A 17,100-nucleotide genomic window follows, 5' to 3' on the forward strand; every position below is an offset into this window, starting at 1 on the left:
AATTAGATCCACACCCCCCCCCAACTTGTCCTTTTCTGTTTTAAACATTTTAAGCCATTTCAAAGAAGATGTAACTCTAATGACCTGTGTAGTGTTGGGGAGACAACTGTATTTCCAGACTGGAAGCACCCGAAGAGATGCAATTTACTTTTGTTCCCAGCACTTGTGTAACTGACAAGGCCCTTTCCACTTGTGTCTGTGTCTTCTAATTTCTAAACCAAATACACGTGTGTGTTTTTTAATACTGTTTTGCTAGTCTATTAAAAATTTTACTTTTATTTTATGAGTATTTTGCCTGCATGCATGTCTGTTCCCCACATTCATGCAATGCCTGTGGAAGGCAAAAAGAGGGTTTCTGATTTCTTGGAACCGGAGTTGTGAGCCATCATGTAGGTGATGAGAACGGAACCTGGGTCCTCACGAAGAGTGGCCATGTGCCCTTAGTTACTGAGGGGTCTGTCTCACCATGGAAAATTGGTGATGACAAGGACATGAAATAAGGATCCCAAGGTCACAAAACTGTAAGTGGAAGTTGCTGCTCAGGTTAGTTTAGATCTCTGTATGTATAGTGAGTCTGTTCCCAGTTTATTCTGAATTAAGACAAAGCAAATATTGTCTTCTGTGTGGAAGACTATCTTTGATTTACTAGTCTAATTGTTCTTTTTGTTCCACAGGGATGGTTTTAGATTTTCATCCCAGGAAGCTGCTTCTAGTTTTGGTGATGATAGACTACTGATAGAAAAATTTATTGATAACCCTCGTCATATAGAAATCCAGGTTTGTATTGTTCATGATACCTTCTAATGGTTGAGACTATGACTGTGTTAGAAAGCTAGAATGTTGTGGTCTAGATTGAAATGATACAGCAACCCACTCCCAAAACACAGCAGTCCAAACAGTCATAGTTCTAAGTCTGAATGTTTTATGTGTCTTTCATTGATCTTTTCCCCTAGATGTTTGGCCATTTGACGTTGTGATGTGTTAGCCACTTCATACTTTGATTTGCCACTTATTTGTTGTGCATGTAATACATACTGCATTGGTCTTAAACCAGGTATCTTTTCTAAATACCCTTAAAAGTTTGTGCCTTTAGATCTTGTTCTGACGATCTCAGAATTCAGGGTTGAAGAACAAGGCTCTGCTGCTAGGAGCCCACTTACACGACTTGATCTTTAGATGCCTCTGTTTCCTGAGAGATCATGGTTCCTTGAGGGCAGAGATGAGGTCTCAGCCCTTTGTCTTTCATAAATATTTCATTAACATTAAACAAATTTTGTTAGTTATCTAGTTACACATTTACATTAGCCTTTCAGTTTAATTACTTTTGACCTACCCTCTGGGTCATGTTTTTAAACATAGGTAAGTCTGTCCCCTAGTAGCTTAAGTGGGTAACCCAGATGTTTCCCCCAGTCTGATGATCTGTCTTAGGTTCCTAGAAGCTATTCACTTTCCAGTTTCCATGAGCTCATTTGCATTAGACAGTTTATGTATATAGGGTTGTCTTAATAATTCTTTCTCCTGTGGGGACCAAACAGTGTCTGTCCACCCTGACTAATAAAGGTCCAGTGACAAACCAGAGTTGCTCCTGGGGAACCAATAGGCTTACTTATAGAGCATGAGTGAGGGGTTATGGGCAGGAGTGTGGGTGACCCTAAAGTAGCCACACTGAAAGGTCTTCATCTAGCATGGACAATAGCTTCCCAATGGCTGTGGAGAAATGACCCCCTTCTTTTTGTCTTTCCTAGCTGTACACTCTAGGGCCTCCCAAGATCCAAAGTCACACATAATTAGGGCAGAATTATATACAAGTGACTTGGAAGGATGGTCGGAATGTCAGGTGAAGGTCCAGGGGTTCCCTCTAGCCCTCCTATGAGGGGACATCTGCAGTGAACAGGCAGAGCAATGGAGACTCTTTCCAGCATTCATAGCTGGTCTTAAGAAGATGGCAGCAGTCTGGCTCAGAGGACAGTGCTGTTCTATAAGCTCAGTTCGCAGAAGTCAAGCCCACTTTTACCCTGTCTCCTGGTCCTCTGGGTTCTGCACTTAGATGACGTTACCCATTCTTGAGTTTTTCCACAGCCTGGGAAGTATATCTGTGCATGTCAGTCACCTGCTAATTTTTACATGAGCTGTCCCATCCAGTGTCCTTTCTCAGGTGTACACGATGTAAATAGCTCGATTTTTTTTTTATCCCCATGGCCATTGTTCTTAACCACTGGTGTTCCCCAGACTGGGTTCAGGGGTCCTCAAGGACATGTATTATCACAAGACCTCTTGAGGAACTAGCGGTATCCCATTCAGCACATGTGTCTATAAAGGGTCACAGTCGATGTCTGAAATAGCTTGCAAGGGTAAGGATCATCTTTCCCCTAAGTGTGTTTTTATTCACTTTCCCAGCATATCATTTCATGGTTTTTTTTAAAAATGCTTGATAAATTCTCCAAGCTTTTAATTTTGACATTATATGTATGGATGTTTTGCCAGCACATATGTCTGTGTGCATCTCTTGCATGCCAAATTCCTTACACTTTTGAGAGCAAACAAGGAGACTATATAGAATCACAGAAAACAAACACTTGATTCCGTATTTGAGTTTTTTTTTTTTTTTTTTTTTTTTTTAACAGTTTGAAGGGCTTTTTGAGATCTTGGTTATTTTGGCTTTATTTCTTGGAGACTAAGTGTACTTTTACTTCCTTGCCAACTAGAGTTTAAATAAAGAGGATGAGAGTTATTTTGAGTAGTTAAAATATTTTTAGATGTACCTCATGCAGCTACCTTGGCATCTTAGCAGTAAAATGCCAATCTATTGGCATCTGATGACTCTAAAATTTCCCTGTATTACTTGAAATGATTTTCAAATTTAGAAAGGCTTTATTCCCTAAAAAAATGTTTCAGTCAACTATTCACTACTTATGTTATAGCTAGCCATGACTGTTGCAAGTATGATTTCTTTTCACCAGCCACATACAGCATTAAGATGCTGCTTCTCCTAGCTCTCTGCAACACACAGAGACAGAATAACAGGATGCTTTGCAGTGAGGCTGGATAGCTGCTTGGTGCTAAAATGAGTGACTCAGAGGTTCTAAAACAAGTCTGTGGAAATACGTGTTCAGAAATATTCGGACAACTCTGAATGGTTCATCTTTAGCTGAGTGTCATGTTTTCTCCAGTGGGCCCCTTTTGTTTCTTCTGATCACAAATGGAGAGTACCGTGGTGTGCTATGTACTATTGCCCGGCCATTTTTTTTCCTAGTTCCCTTTAACAGAATAAGCCATGGTAAAGCTATCCACATACAAATAAAAATGTATTGGTGATAGATCCATAAACTATCACTTCCCAACTAACAGACATTTGGTGAGAACAACAGGCAGGCTTGTGTAATGGTGTGTCATTATTCCATGGGGACCAGCAGGCATGGCCCCAGGCAGACTCATGTTTCCTTGCTTTCATAGTGGCTTCTGACCTTTCAGTCATTATTAAATGCTAAGATGTTTTTGCTAATAATATTGTATTCTAGAATTATAAGTATACTTTTCTTCAATTAATAGCAACCTGTTGTGTGATTTATTTATTTATTTATTTATTTATTTATTTATTTATTTATTTATTTTGAGGCAAAGTTTCTGTGTGCAACAGTCCTAGATATCCTGGGACTTGCTTTGTAGACCAGGCTGGCCTCGAACTCACAGAGATCTGCCTGCCTCTGCCTCCCTCTGTGATTAAAGGCGTGCGCTGTCACCACCTGGCCTAATGTGTGCTTTTAGAGCTGTATGTATTCTCTGAGGTTTGGATATTAAAAACCAAAAGAAGGGATGTGGTACACCCTCACGGGGGTTTTCTCAAGTGTTACTTACCATTCTCAGGTTTTAGCTGATAAACATGGCAATGCTCTGTGGCTTAATGAAAGGGAATGCTCGATCCAGAGGAGAAACCAGAAGGTGGTAGAAGAAGCTCCAAGGTAAGACTCATTCAGACAGCACCCATAAAACTATCTGTTTTTAAGCATTTTGTAGCTTAAATTTTTTATTTGCTAAAATTCCCTTAATATAAACATTGCTAATGGCTGTTTCTCTATTAATGATTCAGAATCTGTTACCTGACTCCCCCAGTACTTCAGTGCATAAAAATGAGAAAACACTTGGAAAAAAATAGGTTTTTATTAAAAGAGAGAATTGGATGGACAACAACTGTGGCTTGTTTAGGCTTCAGGGTTGTTCAGAGGCTGTCAGTGTTCTTGGAATGCCCAGAATAAATGTGCTTCTCATTTTAAAGAAATGATAATAAAGCTCTCGAAAATTCCTTGATTCTAAAGAGCTCCTCTCGTGGCTCCCAGCAGCTGCAGTAGGTTATGTGAGACAGTTTCAAGGAACTTCGTCTTCCAGCCGATGCTGGGTTGGTATTTGTGTATGTCTTGGTAATCTCTTTGTTCTTAAAATTCCCCAGTTAACATTGAATATAGTGGCAATCCTTGGGAGGCAGAGGCAGGTAGGTAGACCTTTGAATGTGAGGTCAGCCTGGTCTACATAGAAAGTTCTAGTCACCTAGAGCTACATAGTGAGGCCTTTGTCTCAAAAAAAAAAAAAAAAACAAACAACAACAACAAAAAAAACAAAAAAAAAAACAAAAAAAAAAACTACAGAAAGGAAAATGAAAAACATTCCCAGTTGAAGCTAAGCCTAGCGAAGAACGCCTACAACCTTAGCATCTCAGAGGCGGAGGCAGGAAGGTCACCATGAGTTCAAGGCCGGCCTGTGCTACATAGTGAGCACCAGCCCTGCCAAAGGTACATTGCAAGAACTTGTCCCAAAAATCAAAATCAGGCAACCCCCCCCACCCCCGCAAAAAAAAAAAACCTGAAAAGCAAAGCCCAGTTGAATGTGTGTAGTTGTTTTGAATTGCCAAGCGTTAAAATATATATTCAATTGTAACTTTAGGCTGCCAAGACAACATGCTTTAATATAATGTGTGTGGTCTCTCAAAAAATTATATGTGACTATGGGTAAATTTTAAATCACAGGGTAAAATTAATCCCTATTTTAGATTACATTAGTTAAAAATGTGGGTAGTATGGTGGTCTTAAAATATGGTACATTAATCCTTTGAGATTGCTGTCATTTAGTGTCGGAGGTCATCTACATCACCTCTCTTGATTCTGTGTCCTCTGACGGCTTTGCCAGTAGAATAGAGTACATAGGAATTGTGCTGTTACTAGGCAAGGTTTATGGTATTGGAAAGGATAAGACAAGAGAGTGCAAAATTGAATAGCTTAATCGCTGGTTGTTTTCCAGATATCTCTATGCCTATATTTATTAGGATACTGCCAAACTATATTTATAGTAAGAAACACACTTTAACACCTGAAGCCATCGAATAATCCCAATATCCGATACAGGGGAGAATAGAAAGTACATTTCCTAGTTACTTATAAGGTAGGCTCTGTCCCTCTGTCTATCCAAATGACTATTGAAGGCTTTAATCTATCAGTTTATATGGAATTGAAATATAACACTAGTGTTAAAAGACACCACAGGGTTCAGCCTTCATCTTAAGGAATGAGACAGGAAAGTACCCAAGTCTGGCTGAAAACTGAGTATGGAATGGCAGATTAAAAGCATCTTAAAATGGGGGGCTGGAGAGATGGCTCAGAGGTTAAGAGCACTGACTGCTCTTCCCAAGGTCCTGAGTTCAATTCCCAGCAACCACATGGTAGCTCACAACCATCCATTATGAGACCTGGTGCCCTCTTCTGGTGTGCAGATATACATGGAAGCAGAATGTTGTATACATAATCAATAAATAAAATCTTAAAAAAAAGCATCTTAAAATGTAAAAACAAACAAAAAATCAGCTAAATACAGTCTAGACCTTATTTGTATCTTGAGTCAAGGTAGTTGGAAATTTTGAAAACTGACTGAGGACTAATTGAACACTGACAGGCCGTTAAGGAGTTACAAAAAATTAGTTGCAAATGAAAACAGATGGGAGATTCTTCTGGTACATTAGTCCCTAGCTTCAAATTTACTTAAACAAACAACCCTAAGTTCCCCAGACAAACAAAAACCAGTGAGTCTGGCAGGAAAGTGACACAGGTAACACAGGTAAACCAAGAGTGGCTGTTTATAAATGGTTACATACTAAAGAAAGGTGCATACAAGTTCTGCATCCCATCCCATCCCATCATGAATATTGTATGTCTGACACATGTTATGCAAGGAGTGCATCCACCTGCAAATAGAAATGTGATTAATGTTGATTTCTCCAATCCTTTCTCATATAGAATCTGGTTAATTGGTATTCTCTCTCTCTATCTCAAAGATATGAATATGTGTATGATGTATATAGGTAGATATCTACATCACACACTACACACACACACACACACACACACACACAGACACACAGACACACACAGACACACACAGACACACACAGACACACAGACACACACACACACACACAGACACACACACACAGACACACACACACACACAGACACACACAGACACACACAGACACACACAGACACACACAGACACACACACACACACAGACACACACAGACAGACAGACAGACACACACAGACACACAGACACACACAGACACACACAGACACACACAGACAGACAGACAGACACACACAGACACACAGACACACACAGACACACACAGACACACACACAGACACACACACACACACACACACACACACACACACACACACACACACAATTTCCCTTCATTTAAACAAAGTTTATTGAAAACATTTTATCTTGACCTGCCTGTGAGACAGTGACAGGCATTAGAGGTTTATTTGATGCAGTTATGTTCTACAGAGGCATTGTGGACACTGAATTAGCAAATACCTGTAGTTGGAGGTTTGTCTCTGGCAAACCACTGGACTGGTTTCTCTCCTGCCCAGAGGTCTCTGCAGCCCGCTTTCTCATCCCACTCACCAACTAGTTCCTGAATAACCACTCTAAGGCTTACTATTAATTATAATTGATCAATGTGTCAGGCATATTACTAACTAGCTCTTACAATTAAATTAACCTGCATTTACTAATCTGTGTATCACCACATGACTGTGGCTTACTGGTGATGTTCTGGCATCTTACTTCTACCGAGGCTACATGGCTTCCCTCAACTCCAACTTTTTTTTTCCCCCCTCTATCTCTGTTTGGATTTCCTGCCTAGCTATATTCTGCCCTGTCATAGGTCAAAACAACTTTATTCATCAACCAATAAAAGCAACACATATTCACAGCATATAGAAGGACATCTTACATCAAATACCAAACTGTCTTTCCTAGGGGAAATACAGGTTTGGGCTCCTTCTAGCTTCAGGTCATAGCAGTTTAACACCTGGTCAGTGTAGACCCTTGTTTTCTGTATGTTCCAGTTGAAGAACTCCTTATTTAACAGTAATGCACGACTACAATACATTTCTTTCTAGGCTTATCTCACATGTAGGCTTTCTCCATAAGACGTTTCACAGCCATTATGCTCTTAAGAGCCCAGATAGCACCTAAGCATGGAGGTCAAGGGTCTCTCAAGCAGGGACTCTCTCCCCTCCTCTTTCTGTCTCTCCTTGGAGATGACAGTGATGAAATATAAGCCCTAGAATAAGAAGAGAGAGCATCATTTGTTTATCCTCAGCTTCTGTCAGTTTTCTTCTCTCTTTGTGCATAAAGGTGCTACAAATATGTATTTTTAAGGGTATATATGTTATAGCAAGTAGGCAAGTTTGCACATACAGAATCGATGAAGAATAAGGATTGTGTGTGTCAGTCTCTCTTAAGTTATTTCCATCTACTTTTAGCTTGAAGCAATTCCTGGTATATATGTTCAGTTTTACTAGGTAAAGATTATTGTGTATTTTAGAAATGAAGTTGTAGGGTAATGTGAAAAGATGATATGTTCCATAAAAACTTGATGTTGCATTGTGAAGCACGTCACACTGGTGAAGCATATCCCACAGGACACAGTGTGGGCCATGCGACATGACCAGCTCCTAAATTGATGCAGAAGGATCTATGCAACAGTTTTATGTAAGCTCATAAATGATCACCCCAGGCTTTGCAGCTGAGTGCTTTGTGCATTTGCAGCATTTTTCTGGATCACGAGACTCGCCGAGCAATGGGAGAGCAGGCTGTGGCTTTGGCTAAAGCTGTGCAGTATTCCTCTGCTGGAACTGTGGAATTTCTCGTAGACTCCCAGAAGAATTTTTACTTCTTGGAAATGAATACAAGACTCCAGGTAACAACACCTGTTTCTCTTCCTCTCCATGCTCTGTGCCCCTCCTTACTCATTCTTTTTCTTGTTTTGGTTCCTAATAAAATTTAAATACCAGTGCCATAAACTTAAATATTTTCTGTCTATAGTTTTGCTGAGGCATCTGCTAAGAAGGTTAAGCAGCCCACTGACTTAATTTAACATTTTTTTATGTATATAGGTGTTTGCCTGATGTGTTCTTGGATTTGTTTTGGATGTATTTTATTCAGTATTTTTGCATCAATATGAGAAAGATTGGTATGTAATTCTCTATCTTAGTGTGTTTTGAGGATCAGGGTAACTAGCCTCATAAAAAGAGTTTGACAATGGTCCTTCTGTTTCCATGGTGTGGAACAGTTTGAGGAGTATTGATATTAGCTTTTCTTTGAATTTCTGGTAGAATTCTGTGCTGAAACCATCTGGCCCTTGTTTTTTGTTTTGTTTTGTTTTGTTTTTGTTGGGAGGCTTTTCATGACTGTTTCTATTTCCATAGGGCCTACATGTCTATTTAATCTGTTTCTCTTGTCTTGATTTAACTTTGGTGTTTGGTACCTATCCAGAAAATTGTTGATTTCTTTTAGATTTTCCAGTTTTGTGGAGTACAGGTTTTTGAACCTGATGATTCTCTGGATTTCCTCAGTGTCTGTTCTTATGTTCCCCTTTTCATTTCTCATTTTTGTTAATTTGGATATTCTCTCTCTTTCTTTTGGTTAGTTTGGATACAGGTTTGTCTATCTTGTTGATTTTTTCTAAGAACCAACTCTTTGCCTTATTGATTCTTTGTTTTGTTTTGTTTTCTTTTATTTTATTGATTTCAGCCCTCAATTTGATTATTTCTAGCCATCTACTACTCCTGGGTGAGTTTTCTTCTTTTTGTTTTAGAGCTTTTAGTTGCTCTGTTAATTTGCTAGTGTGGGATTTCTCCAGATTTTTCATGTAGGTATTTTGTGCTATGAACTTTCCTCTAAGCACTTGTCGTTTTTCTTTTCTTTTTTCTGTTGCATGCTCATGTATGATAGTATTTTGTGGCACTAAGGGCACCAGTTGAAGGTGAGACTTCTTGGGCTTCTGAGGGGTACTGAGCCAGACCATCTGCAGTCCAGCATGGGGCTGGTTCTCTTGCACGTCATTCTAACCTTGAGGGTTTGCTCCTTTGTGCCCTCTATTCTGTGCCCTCTCTTGTCACCATTTTTCATTTTACGGCTGTAGTTTTCAATTGCCCAGTGCTACTAAAGGAAGAAACTACATCCCCAGTGTGACTTTGCACCTAGAGTGCACTTGCCCGCAGGACACAATGGCGCCCAATTTTATGCTTGTGTCTCTGCAAGCTTGCTGGTTGGATTTTTGGCTGATAATTCTTTCTTGTAGTCTTACTCTTTTATGTTGTTTTGTTTTGTTTTCAAGGCAACTTTTCTCTATGTAAAGGCTCTGGCTGGCCTGGAACTTGTTCTATAGACCAGGCTGGCATGGAACTCACAGAGATCCACCTGCTTCTGCCTTCTGAGTGCTGGCACTAAAGGTGTGTACCACCACTGCCCGGCCTCTTTGACGTTCTCCAGAACATCCTCTCTTGTTGCCCAGTCCCAGTAACCGTGAGTACAGGATCCAAGCTGATGGCTTTAAGCAGTCCATTATATACAGGTAACTGTGTGCGTTAGCTCACCCCTGCCCAGTCCTGTCCCATAAGGGCAGCCTGTGCCTCACCATCATGTGTCTTTTCCTTTCTAAATGACACATGATAATGCTCCCCTGAGGCTTAGAACCTCACCAGTCACAGGATGAGCCTTAGCTGCAAGGGACTTGGCATACACATCAAATACTAACTAGTCCCCTGGGTGTTATCACCAAAGTCTTAATCTTTGAGAGTTATATGAAAAAGTTACTGGTAGAGTAAAAATATGCCTGTCAATTAACAGATTGGTTTTTAGCAGAAGTGATGTATTTAGCTGTATTTTTCGGCCAATATCCTAAACATCTGTGTTTATTATTGACAGTAAGTAGTTGGGTACTCCCTTTGAAATTACATTTCTTAGCTCATAGTCTCTTCATGTGAATATCTTTACCATTTTGCCTTTTGGATATGAATTTGATTTTTTTATTAAAGTAATAGCTTTCTAATTAAGGGAATCTAATTAGACAATGAGCTAGGAAATCATGTTTTTTTATTAAGACAGGGGCTTCATTATGCTGTGATGGGAATAGTAGCTTGCAAAGGAATCAAGAAAGAAATTTGTGATGAGCGAGCATTTGTGCTTTTTTCTACAAAGACAGATTTTTGGGTTAAGTACATGTTGTCATCTATGAAATTAACAGCCAGTGTCTTTTCTAGGGAAATGTGTAACTGTGTCCCCTACTCCCTGAGACAAGGTCTTGCTATGTTGCCCTGGCTGGCCTTGAACTCCTGGTCTCTAATTATACTTTTGCCTTAGCCTCCCCAGTAGCCAGCTACATGTATTACCATGCCCAGCTCTTGTGATTTCCTTTGTTCTCTCATTTGTTTCTGGCTCATTTGTTTTAGCCCATTGTTTTTTAAAGCTTGTCCTACAGTCTTCTCCATCTGGCAGCTCTTTGCAGTTGGTTGAAATCATTGGAGTACCTCAGTGCCTGTCGACTTTTATCCTGGATAGCTTGCTAGGAAATTCTGTCACCTCAAACATTACAGAACAGCTTTGGGGGTCAGGGAGATGGGGGTTGGGGAGTCCAATTGGTAGAAAATTTCATCATGTTAGTTCTGACAGTGCTATTTAACATCACCATTGATAGAGTTCACTTCCATTTAATATTATTCACATTTCTTCTCTTAGATTCTCTTGCCATGACTGTGACCCTGCCAGTTAGTAAGAATAAATGAATTTTTGCCTTCTTAGAACGTGTTTGTGTGTAGGGGGATGTTTGATAGTAAACAGGTCTACTGCATGGGATCATGAAGAACAAATCTTGGACTTCTCACAGTATCAAGGAGGCCTTTCTTGCATGTCCCCCTTATGCTTGTGCAATAGGCCTGGAACTTATAGATAACGATGCCTTCAAACTCGCTGTGATCTTCCTGCCCCTGCCTCATGAATGCTGAGAGATTATACTGTGTGTGCCACCATGCCTGCTTTCTGATATCGTTTAAAATGTTCTTTTTCTAAATAGAAACTTTTCTTCTCTTCTTAATAAATTTACTTTTGTTATTTTTAAGTGTGCGTGAGTGCGTGCGTGTGTGCGTGCGTGCGTGTGTGTGTGTGTGTGTGTGTGTGTGTGTGTGTGTGTGTGTGTGTGTGTGTGTGTGCTTATAGAGGTCAAAGGTATGGCACCCCTCTGAGTTGAAGTTACAGGTGGTTGTGAGCCACTTCATGTGCTGGGAATTGAACTCCAGGAGCAGGAAATGTTCTTACCCTCTTATGTTTCTTTTTTTAAACAGTTTATTTCATCTTTCAAATTTCTTTTCTAAGCTGAGATCCTAATGCTTAAAGCGCACACCAAATTCTGTAGATCCTGCAATCTGTTCTATCTTTAATTAATGTATCAGCTTGAGCAATGAAGGCTGTAATTTGCTTTGTTCCTTCTTCTTGAAATTTCTTGATGAGCTGGTCACTTTCCCAGCTTCAAGCCACATGTGTTTTCTGGTAACAGAAATGTGAGCAGCATCTTCACTTGGTGCATGTGACAAACTTTGTTTTTCTAGAGGTACCGCCGAGAGTCACCAAGTTGAGGCGTGGATGCTCATGTTTGCTTTATTCTCAAGATGGTCAACTGACGGTGGAGTACCCTGTGCATCCTTAGGTTCTTTTACACTGAGCTTGTATTTCACATTCTAGAATGGTTTGTATAATTTCCTCGCTCTCTTTCTCCCCCTCCCTTAACCCTCCATTCTCCCAGTGGTTGAGGAGGGCAGATATGCCCATAACTCTTGCATATGGCCTGAATTTAATACGTTGCAGGTTCCCATTGTGTGGTACCAGCTCCTCTGCCTGTGCACCCTTCCAGCCCTTGCTTCATGGGGTGGCGTCTGGGCTCTGATGCTCTCTGTGAGCAGGTGGCTGGCTCTTCCTCACCAGGGTCAGAAGCCACCTGATTCCCAGGATAGGCATAAAAGCCTCAGACACCATTTGCAGGTATCTCCCCTTCATCTGTTGCCTGTCTTCTTGACTTGTATGTTATTTTCTGAAAAAGGTTTTATTTCTAAAAGGTTAAGTTTTAAAATCTTCTCTACCACGTAATTTGTGCCATTGTGACAGTATTGGATTTTCCCTATTCTATGGTAAACCAAAATTTCACCCCCATGTTTTCTTTTAGAACACATTTTATATTTCACAATGGAATCTCTCTGTCTGGAATAAATTTTATTATATTTATTTAAGACACTCAATTGATTTAACTATATCATGTATCTGTTACTTTAGAGCACCTTTCTGCTATTTGGGTGCTAGTGCTGCAATGTCTTAGATATTATGTCATATCTTTTTTTTTGCAGTAAAGCTTTTATTTCTTTTTTATATGTATACTAACCCCAATTCCCCCTCTCTCCCTTCCTTCTGCTCCCCCCACCTTCCCCTCACTCCACCCTCCATTTGCTCCTCAGAGAGGGTAAAGGTGAGTTAATACAGTCTGTCCATCACCAAGTTGAGGCAGGACCAAGGCCCTCTCTCCTCTGTCTAGGCAGATCAAGTTATCTCTCCAAAGGAAATGGGCTCCCAAAAGCCAGTTCATGCATTAGGTATAGATCTTGGTCCCACTGACTGCACAAGCCACCCATTGTCACCTGCATTCAGGGGTCTTAGTTTGGTCCCATGCAGGTTCCCCAGCTGTCACTCCAGAGTCCGTGAGCTCCCACTAGCTCAGATCAGCTGTTTCTGCAGGTTTCCCCAGCATGGTCTTGACTCCTTTGCTAATATTTCTTTTCCCTCCCTATGACTGGACTCTAGGAGTTCGGCTCAGTGGTTAGTTGTGGATCTCTGCATCTGCTTCCATCAGTTACTGGATGAAGGTTCTATGATGACAAATACAGTCGTCCTCAATCTGATTACAGGGGAAGACCAGCTCAGGCACCCTCTGGGGTCATCCTTGTGCATTCCTGGAAATTTCCCTAGTGCCAGGTTTCTTGCTAATCCCATAATGGCTCCCTCTATCAAGATAATTCTTTCCTTGCTCTTTCTCTCTCTCTGTTCTTCACCCAACTTGACCAACTCTGTGCCTTTGAGCTGGAGTTCTTTTATCCCTATTATTCTTAGGTTCAGTCTTTTCATATTTCATATCAGACTTCCTGGATATTTTGTGTTAAGAATTTGTTGGATTTAACATTTTCTTTGACCATTGAATCTATTTCCTCTATCGTATCTTTAATGCTTGAGATTCTTTCTTCCATCTCTTGTATTCTGTTGTTTGTGCTTGCATTTGTAGTTCCTGGTAGTTTACTCAGAATTTTATTTCCAGAATTCCCTTGGTTTGTCTTTGTAGGGAGACACTGTAGCCCCGCCTCCTAGTAGCCCCGACAGGTATGCCTGGTCATGCCTATGAGGGTGTGGTCAGGGGAGGTCAAAGATGACATGGGGACAATTCTTAAGGGACAGCGCACACGTGGATTGCCCCTTCTCTCTGGCCAGCTAGCTTGCAACCTGTGGCATGCTCTGGCTTGTGTTTGGGCTGGTGTTTATCTGAATAAAGAAATCTTAGCCTTACAGATTATGGATCATCTTTGAGCACACGCAGCATGGAATAGCCTACATGTTTTCATTTATTTGATTGTTTTTTCTTGGTTTTCTTTAAGGGATTTGTTGATCTCTTCCAATTTTTTGTTTGTTTTTTTCCTCCATTTATTTAGGGGATTTTTCATTTCATCTTTAAGGGTCTCTATCATCTTCATAAGGTTATTTTTAAGGTTGTTTTCTTCTGCCTCATTTGCTTTGGGATGTTCAGGTATTGATGTTGTAGAACCATTAGTTTCTGGTAGTGCTGTATTGCTCTTTGTGTTGTTGAGTCTATTTTTTTTTTTTTTTTTTTACAATGTTGTCTACCCATGTCTTCCTCCAATCTATACAGGTGGAGCTTGTGTTCCTGGGGGTCTCTCTTCAGCTAATTGGTGCAGTTGGGGACTGTGACTTGGATGATCTCTCCTACAGGTGCAGGCAGGGAAGAGCCTCTGGTGATTGCTCCTCCAGTTGTAGGGAGGCCCAAGGCTCTCCAAGGTACAGGCAGGGTCACTCTATGTGTAGGCCGTCTGAGGGTCCAGTGGTTGCTGATGCAGCTGGGTATCTCATACAGAGAATGGCACTGGATGGGACACAGGTGTTCTTTCCCAGAGGCACTTCTTAGGATAGACTCTCTCTCTCTCTCTCTCTCTCTCTCTCTCTCTCTCTCTCTCTCTTTTGGGCCGCTTGCTCGGCCGCTGATGTTCCTTCCATTATGTCATATCTTATAGTTCAGTATCCAAGAGAACTATTTTTTTATTTTTACACATGAAAGATTTAGTTTATTAGATTTCTTATTTACATTTAATAAAAGAAAAGGAATTAAAGTAATGCTGTTGCCAAAATATTGGAAAAATGTTTTTTGTAATTTTCTAGATGTAGTTTGTAAAATACAATCTTAAGAAAAGTGATTGTGAAAAACATTTTGGTATTGGTTTTTATTTTCTAATTTGAAATAGTGTGTTGTTTCCCTTTAATAAAACTTAGTGGGAACTGACATATTTTTTAGCTAAGCCGCTCTTTCTTCCCTAACTTTCTTCACCTGTGCTGATTTTACTATTGGTTCTCATTAGTCAGCCCATCATTTGTCTTCTTACTCACAGACATGTCTCTCCTGGTTCTCATATTGATATTTTAACATGGATGGTCAGTGAGATGGCTAAAGAAGCTCCATTTTATGCCAGGCACTCATCTTGGTGCCCACTAGTCATTTGTCTCTTACTGCAGACCCTGGAAGATAAGTCCCAGTAACCCAAACTCAGCGACTCCCTCCCTAAAGTGTGCAGCTATAACCATCCACTTGTTATGATATGACAAACTGCTTTTTTGGCATCTGTAACTTGCCTATGCAGATACCCAAAGACTGTTTTGAGTTGCTTTAATTTGGCAGGACAGACCAGTTTTTGCTTGCTTATGTAGATATTGAATGCCTTGTGGTTTTCCCCTTTAAAAACTCTTTCCCACGCTCCTCCCTCCTGACACTCCTGAGATTCGGCTTTAAGGCTGTTGTCCCGTTAGTAGCTAATCCATAAATATTTTAGTTGTAGTGAGACTGAGTCTATGGTCTTTTCCCAGGGGTCACAAACTCCACGGCTTTCAGCGCCAGAATCTTACTATAGTTCACCGTCAGTGACCTCTTTGTTTTCATTCATCAGATGTCATGTCCTTACGCTTGTGTACCAAGTGATTTATCCACTGGCCCATCTTTCCAGACCATCAGCTGTTGCTTTATCTTCCTTCTAGTTGCTTTCTAAGTTCAAAAACTACTTTTGAATAATGCAGTCTGTGGTTGGAGACATGGCTCATTTCACACAAGCTTTAAGACCTGAGTTCAATCCCCAGAACTCAGATGAAAAAGCCAGGCCTGGAGGTATACCATGAGCTCCTCATCCTGGCACTGGGGAGGCAGAGACAGGTGGATCCTTTGGGCTTACTGACCAGCCAGCTTAGCCTACCTAGTGAGTTCCAGGCCAGTGAGAGACCCAGTCTCAAAAGGTGAATGGTACCCAAGGAGCGACATCTTAAGGTCTTTGACATACATGTGGACATCTTTTCACTCACACTCTTATAAACTCACACCTATATATACACTCACTTGTACACACACACACACACACACACACACACACACACACACACACACACACACACATCAGATGATGCAATCTGACATATTTCCTCATTAATTATTGATCTCACAATTTTCTCCTTTAAAGTAATATTTTCTTCTGTTTTCAGTTCTACCTTCCCTTCTGTTTATTTTTTGAATCATTAATTATTCTTAATGATTCACTCTTATAATTTAGCAGTTCTGTTGGGCTTTAGTTCTTGTCTACATTGCAAGAGAAATTGTATTCTCTTGTTCTATAGCAGTAGATATAGTAGTTGGACAAATTCTTGTGATAACTTCCCCCCTCTTTTCTTTGCATGTATATGTGTGTGGTGAATAAATTAAATAGATGTCCGTGGGCAAGCCTGTCAGACAGTTGAGGTTTTGTTTTGTAGCTTTTATGAACTATTTTGCTGTCTTTGAGTTATGGACCTTTTTTTTTTCAGTTTTTGAGACAAGGTCTCACTATGTAGTCCTAGCTGTCCTGGAACTTACTATATAGGCCAGGATGGTCTCAAACTCACTGAGATCCACTTGCCTCTACCTGCCTAGTGCTAGCATTAAATGCATGTGTCAACATGCCCCACCAGGTTTTGGATTTCCACTCACTCTTTAATATACCACTTGGGCTCTCTTGTTAGGTTTCTCAGACTGCCGATCATTTTCTTACAGTGCTGGAGGCTTTCAGATAGATGTCTGTCTTTCTGCACATGGTCTTGCATTGTGTCCTGTGTGCCCATGCCCAGTCCCTTCTTATAAGGACCCTAGGCATACTCTAATGACCTCATTTAAGGTAGCCACTTGGTTAAAGGTCCTGTCTCCTAATATATAGTCTCATTCTGAGGTGGCAAGGGTTAGCACTTCAGGATAGAGTGTGTGAGGGGAAGACCCACGTGAGCCCCTAGCAGTCCTGTCTCCTGTCTTCCTCTGGTTTTTCTCAGCAGGAGCACTCCTTGATGGAGCCTAAGTTTGTGCAGCTTCTCTCGAATGTAGCTATTATTTTCAAGGTGGGTTTGCAGGAGTCATGTGCTGAGGCCTCCCTCAA

The 17,100-nt window shown here is 40.6% G+C and overlaps 1 protein-coding gene across 1 annotated transcript in view; it reads left to right on the forward strand.

Moving 5' to 3' along the window:
• Pcca (propionyl-CoA carboxylase subunit alpha) overlaps window positions 1–17,100 on the forward strand; it is a 301,422-nt gene that overhangs the window by 108,320 nt on the left and 176,002 nt on the right. Inside the window, exons 10-12 of the mRNA XM_027388941.2 lie at window positions 675–777; window positions 3,865–3,959; window positions 8,108–8,258. Coding sequence (XP_027244742.1) covers window positions 675–777; window positions 3,865–3,959; window positions 8,108–8,258 — 349 coding nt within the window. The remainder of the gene's footprint in view (window positions 1–674; window positions 778–3,864; window positions 3,960–8,107; window positions 8,259–17,100) is intronic.

The sequence above is a fragment of the Cricetulus griseus genome (genome assembly GCF_003668045.3).
Source record: "Cricetulus griseus strain 17A/GY chromosome 1 unlocalized genomic scaffold, alternate assembly CriGri-PICRH-1.0 chr1_1, whole genome shotgun sequence".
Lineage (NCBI taxonomy): Eukaryota > Metazoa > Chordata > Mammalia > Rodentia > Cricetidae > Cricetulus > Cricetulus griseus.